At 42.8% G+C, this 6188-nt stretch overlaps 1 protein-coding gene across 1 annotated transcript in view; it reads left to right on the top strand.

Annotated features, from left to right (window-relative positions):
• The window catches only part of Samd7 (sterile alpha motif domain containing 7), a 16445-nt gene that overhangs the window by 2081 nt on the left and 8176 nt on the right, over positions 1 to 6188 (top strand). Inside the window, exons 2-4 of the mRNA XM_031376257.1 lie at positions 1110 to 1234; positions 2313 to 2391; positions 4411 to 5021. Coding sequence (XP_031232117.1) covers positions 1110 to 1234; positions 2313 to 2391; positions 4411 to 5021 — 815 coding nt within the window. The remainder of the gene's footprint in view (positions 1 to 1109; positions 1235 to 2312; positions 2392 to 4410; positions 5022 to 6188) is intronic.

Raw genomic sequence — 6188 nt, 5'->3', positions numbered from 1 at the left:
TGGTGTCCTCTGTGTGCATATACAGGTGTCCTCTGTGTGCATATACAGGGTGTCCTCTGTGTGCATATGCAGGGTGTCCTGCAGAGTCTGCTCTTCATCTTAAAAGAGAACAAATCCTATCAGGATTTAGGTTCTGTCTTAACTAAATCTATAACATCTGAATTACTGGGCTGCTTGTCAAAAAAATTCTTTCAATAGCAGTAAAACTATAAGTATTTTGGTTGCACATTCTGGCAATATTCTAGCTTCCCTTCTTTAGAATATCTTGACATTCTTCAGAGAAAATAAAGCACACTAATTGTCCTTGTTCATGGAATTTAAACAACAAATCTCAACCCAGAAAGACTGTTGTAATTTGCAGAACAAACAACTTGCCCACTGACGTAGCCAAGCATTCATCCTAGATGGCAAATGCCACCAAAGAATCATTAAATAAGGACAGAGGATCACTAAATAAGACCAGCGTGTGGTCAGAGCATAATGCCCACTGTGAATATTCTGGCCGTGGCATTGACTTGAGTGGGTCTTTCCCTGAGATAGCCCTAAGCTATCTTGCTTGCTGGGGCCTCTCCTCCTAATCTTTCTCACCATATTTCTCCATAACCAGTGAAGTTTCAATGTATTATTTCTTTTGCTCTTCAGTTTCAATGGAGTCCCAAGTGATTATTAAAAAAACCCAGCACATAAGTGAATTAGTTACTTTTGTGTTGCTGTATATACTTTATATATACAATACCTTAAGTGTATTGTGGCCAACCCTTTAATGGGGGCAGATTAGTGTCAGCCTACACTTCCAGAGGATCTGTCCAGGCGGGGAAGATGTGCTACAGCAGAATAATCAGGTCATCCTGGGCCTGGAAAGGCTGGGTGATGGCCTTCTGCTCACTTCTTCTTCAACTTCATCAGATTCTCACGGGATCCCAGCCACACTTTCTGCCCTCAGTACCCCGTTGAAATGCCCTCACGAACATGTCAAGAAGCATGCCTCGATTTTCTAGATGATCCTAAATGCAGTTAACTTAACAGTGAACTTTGATTATCACACTGAACAAATAGAAACTTCCTAAAATTACCACTTTCTACCTAAGTTTTGTTTTTTCCTCCCCTAGAGATGTCTTGTCTTCCAGTATAACTCCAACTGACCAGAGCCAGTTTTGTGTTCCTTCCCAATTTGGATCCTCTGGCCTCCCAAATGCAAATATGGCAAACCCGCTGTCTGGTCACTTCTATTCAGGTATGAGCAATGAGCACCTGACCCAGGATGTGGAGCCCTGTGAATGGTGACTGTGTCACAGGGGCTGGAGAACCGGGTGGTAGGTAAGCCTGTGCAGTGTGCACACTTGCTTTCCTGGTTGAGCTTCTTGTACTACCAATGTGCAAGCAAGGGTGCGTTGCTTAGCTCTTTCAGGCTCCCATTTAATCATGAGTGAGAGAAAACTCACAACCCGTGAAGAGCTGAGGGGTTTCAAAGAAACTTGAGAGGTAACTTCTTGGGGCAGTTTATAACTGGGGATGAGGGAGAAGCCTAGCTCTGCTGTAGAGCACCTGATTAGCATCCATGGATTCAATTCTCACTACCCCAAACCAAACCAAACCAAACCAAACCAAACCAAGGAGTAACATGTGGTCTCATAAGCCAGGATGAGAATTTAACTTTCATTCTGAGTTCACTCGGGAGATGTTTATCACAGGATAATGGTCACAACTTATAATAATGTGTTACATACTTACAAACTGCTGATGGACTTCAAATGTCTACACCATAGAGATAGAAGACGGTAGATATGTTAATTATCTTGATTGAACCATTCTTCCAACGTAAGCGTGTATCAAACACATTGCATTGTACCTTAGAAAAGAATATAATTAGGACAAGAAAGAACAGGCCAATCAAACTCAGGCTTTTAGGCTTGACAGGAAGCACCTTGATTTGCTGAGCTATCCTGGGGCACCCAGAAATATGATTTTAACAGGCCCTTGCCTTCCCCTTTCAAGAATAACAGGAGAATGGCACCAGTCATGAGACTGACAATTAAAAACAGAAAATGAAATGCTATCTGCTGTTGATCTAGTGGTATTTATCGGGTTCTCACCAAACTATCTAAGATTCTCAGCAGCGACGACATGATGTGATTTCCCATGTTCCATTCCAGCCTAAGGGTTTCTGCACATTCAGTTTTGAATTCTTTTATTATTTTCAAGTGCATGCTTCTAACTTGTTTTGGGCATGAGATGGAGATCTCTCTCTCTCTCTCTCTCTCTCTCTCTCTCTCTCTCTCTCTCTCTCTCTCTCTCTCTCTCTCTCTCTCAAGGCTGGGGCATTTTACCACCTGAACCCATAAAGGCAGTGACCACAAGGAATGAGATGTTTGAAAGACATCATGCTGCCAGGTAATTTATTTAACATTATTGTTTGGTTTGTCTTCTATTCATTCATATGAGTTTGTTTTAAGTAAATTAAATGAATACATATAAATATAATAGATGTATATAATAGATATGATAAAGAACACATACCATGTGTATACACACACACACACACACACACACACACACACACACACACCAATCACTCAATCATTTACAGAAAATTCTTCAAGTACATTATAGAATACATTACAAACATGTATACAAGCTTTTTAATAGTAAAAAGGAAGATTAAAAAGCAGACAGTGGGGGTCTGGGGATCTCAAAGTTTAGTAAGAATGCTTACTGCACAATATGACTTGAAGTCAGATCCAGATACAAAGCTGGGTGTGGCCACACATGCTTTTAACCCCAGGGATAGAAATAGGGATCAGCAACAGAAGGCTTGCTGGGACTTGCTGTCCAGCCAGTGTTGCCAAAACATGGGTGAGCCAAGGGTTGAGTAAAAGACCTGTCCTGAGAGAATACGCTAGAGAGAAATAGAAGGGACACCTATAGTCTCTGCATGCATGTGCACAGGTACACACCACACACATCACACATATGTAGCTCTCCATGCCCACACCACAACCAGTAGATAGATCTGCATCTACAGTAGCTTTCCATTGGCCCATAAGAAAAACTGCTGGCTGGGAAGCCTCTGAGATTTCCATTGGCATTCCTGTCTTCAATGGCTTCTGCTCTTTGTGAAGACAGAAGTGAAGCCCACCAAGTCCACTTCAGAGTACCTCACCCAAACCCGGAAGTCTCATATCACCCCAGCAACGGTCTTCAGCTCTAGTGGCCAGCAGCAAATAAAGTGCATCCATAAGAAACAAATTTTTACCTCAGAGAGAGGGAAGCCATGGCTCATGTCTTCCCACCATAGAACCCTAAGGGTCCAGGTGGTGGCCGATAGGCAAAGTGAAGTGAGAAAGCCAGGCTCACTTCCTCACTGTCCATCTGTGTGTATTGACTTAGACCCACCAAGACAAGCACTAATTTAGTTTGAGTCCCGCGGACTATCATTGTGCTGAGGAATTAAGCACCTCTATGAAGTTCAGGGTCTGGCAGGAAACCACTCAGAGCTGTATCATCCCCATCCCTGCTAAAGTCACTCTGCACAACAGGCAACTGTCTGAGCATGGGTCTCAGACATGCATTGTGACACGCACCCCAATCCTCCACTTTCAGGTCCTCTTCCAAAGTCCACTTTCCAAATAGTGTAAGGATAGGAAAAGCTAAATAGGGGCTAGCTTAAGGAAGGCAAGGGCCTGTTAAATCGTGTTTCTGGGCGCCTTGCAGGGCTCAGGAAATCAAGGTGTTTGCTGCTAAGCCTAACAACCTGAGTTTGATCCCTGGCACCCACAAAGTGGGAGGAGAGAACCAATGTCTTCACATTATCCTCTGACATCCACAGTGTACAATGGCATTCATGCTCCTACTTGTCCACACACTAGATAGATAGATAGATAGATAGATAGATAGATAGATAGATAGATAGATAGATACATACATACATACATACATGGATGGAAGACAGATAGACAGATAGATAGATAGATAGATAGATAGATAGATAGATAGATAGATACATATATACATACATACATACATACATGGATGGAAGACATACATACATACATACATACATACGTGGATGGAAGACAGACAGATAGATAGATACATACATACATACATACATGGATGGATGGAAGACACATACATACATATATACATACATACATACATAGATGGATGGAAGACAGATAGATACATACATACATACATACATACATGGATGGAAGACACATACATACATACATACATACATACATGGATGGAAGACAGACAGATAGATAGATACATACATACATACATACATAGATGGATGGAAGACAGATAGTTACATATATACATAAATGGATGGATGATAGAAAACTGTAAAAATAGATTTCTAATGATTGTCTAATGATAGCAAAAACTATTTTATGTTGTTTTCAGGGCAGAAATGGAAATGTATTCTCTTTACCAGCAACGCAGAATGGAAAGAGTTAATCCCAAAGGACTCTCTGGCTTGGGGATACCACTCTTCTATGGGTCAAGTTGCTTGGGTGGCCCTGCAGGTTTCCAGGGCAGAAGCACACTGCCGGCCAGTGATGTGCATTTGCACAGGAGCACCTTCAGACACCTTCAGGGAAACCCTATTCTGCTAGCAACTAGACCACACTTTACAGAGTGCTGGGGCCAGAAATACCGACTCAGGAGAGGTACCGTGTACCAGAAGCCTCTAGAGAGTGGCACTGAGAGTTTCAAAAGTCAAGCAGAAGAAAAAAACTCAGGCCAGACGCCCGCAGCTCTCTATGAAGAGGAAGAGTCCATCAAAGATCCAGAAATTGCAGTAGACAACCAGCAGAAGCCAAGGGTCACTGATGGAAAGCCAGCTATGGTTCTCACCAACCCCCACAGAGAGCCCCAGCCACACCACCGGAAACCCTCTTCGCTGGAGGCAAACACATGGGATGATGGGAAGGGAAAGCCCTCTGAACAAGCCTATGAAGGCTGTGATGGGAAGAATGGGGTTTGCGGGCTAGTCTCCATCCCTCCTCTGCCTGGTAGGTGTCTGGGATTGTGGGCGGGTCCTCAGTAGCTCCGCGGGTGGCAGCTTCTTCCCTCAGTGGAGGGAAGGGATAGCCATGCTTGTTCTGGTCTCCACTCCCATTTTCAGGCCCTCTGTTTACCTTCTCATCTCCATCCTTTAAATCATACTTACATATTCTCTTTTGTTTGTTTGTTTGTTTGTTTGGAGACAGGGTTTCTCTGTGTAGCCTGGCTGTCCTGGAACTCACACTGTAGACCAGGATGACCTCGAACTCAGAAATCCACCTGCCTCTGCCTCCCAAGTGCTGGGATTAAAGGCATGCACCTCCACCGCCCGGCCATATTCTTATTATATGCGTATGGGAATTTTGCCTGCACATGTGTGTGGGCGTTAGGTGCATACAATGCTTGCAGAGACCAGAAAAGAGCACTGGATCATTTGAAACTGGAGTTACAGGTGGTTGTGAGCTGCCATGTGGGGGCTGGGATTCAAACCCAGGTCCTCTGGAAGATGCAGCCAGTGCTCTTAAATGCTGGACGATTTCTCCTGTCCCCTCCATTTTCTTAATCCCATTTTAAGTGACTTCGTAGAGTCTCGTTATTATGTTTCATAAAAATCATATTAGAAACACTAGTCTTTTGATACTGCTGTATAAAAACCACTCAACACAAATTGAAAGAGTAAGTATAAGAAAGTATGGAGATTTTTAATTAAAATTTTAATTGAATTAACTGTGGTTTCTTTAGCACAAAGATCTTTTATTTTTAAAGTATAAATTCTATTTCCCCTGTTTCCAAATGTAGAAAAACCAATAAAAACTTTCAGTTTTATAAGTATTATTGTACTTCTGATAAAATCTCTTGGAACTTATTTAGAAAAAAAAAATTAAAACACAGAGATGTGATATGTCCCTGATTGTTGTAGTTTCCTTTCTGATACTGTGAGAGAACAGTTTGACTAGTGTAGTGTAAGAGAATTGTGACTGGGCAGTGGTGGTGCACACCTTTAATCCCAGCACTTGGGAGGCAGAGGCAGGTGGATTTCTGAGTTCGAGGCCAGCCTGGTCTACAGAGTGAGTACCGGGACAGCCAGGGCTATACAGAGAAACCCTGTCTCAAAAAGCCGAGAGAGAGAAAGTGAGAATGAGGGGGGGGGAGAGAGGGGGAGAGAGAGAGAGAGA

The sequence above is a fragment of the Mastomys coucha genome, unplaced genomic scaffold, assembly GCF_008632895.1.
Source record: "Mastomys coucha isolate ucsf_1 unplaced genomic scaffold, UCSF_Mcou_1 pScaffold17, whole genome shotgun sequence".
NCBI classification, from domain to species: Eukaryota; Metazoa; Chordata; class Mammalia; order Rodentia; family Muridae; genus Mastomys; species Mastomys coucha.
Note: the sequence above shows the minus strand (reverse complement) of the source record. Positions and strands in the feature narration are given on the sequence as shown.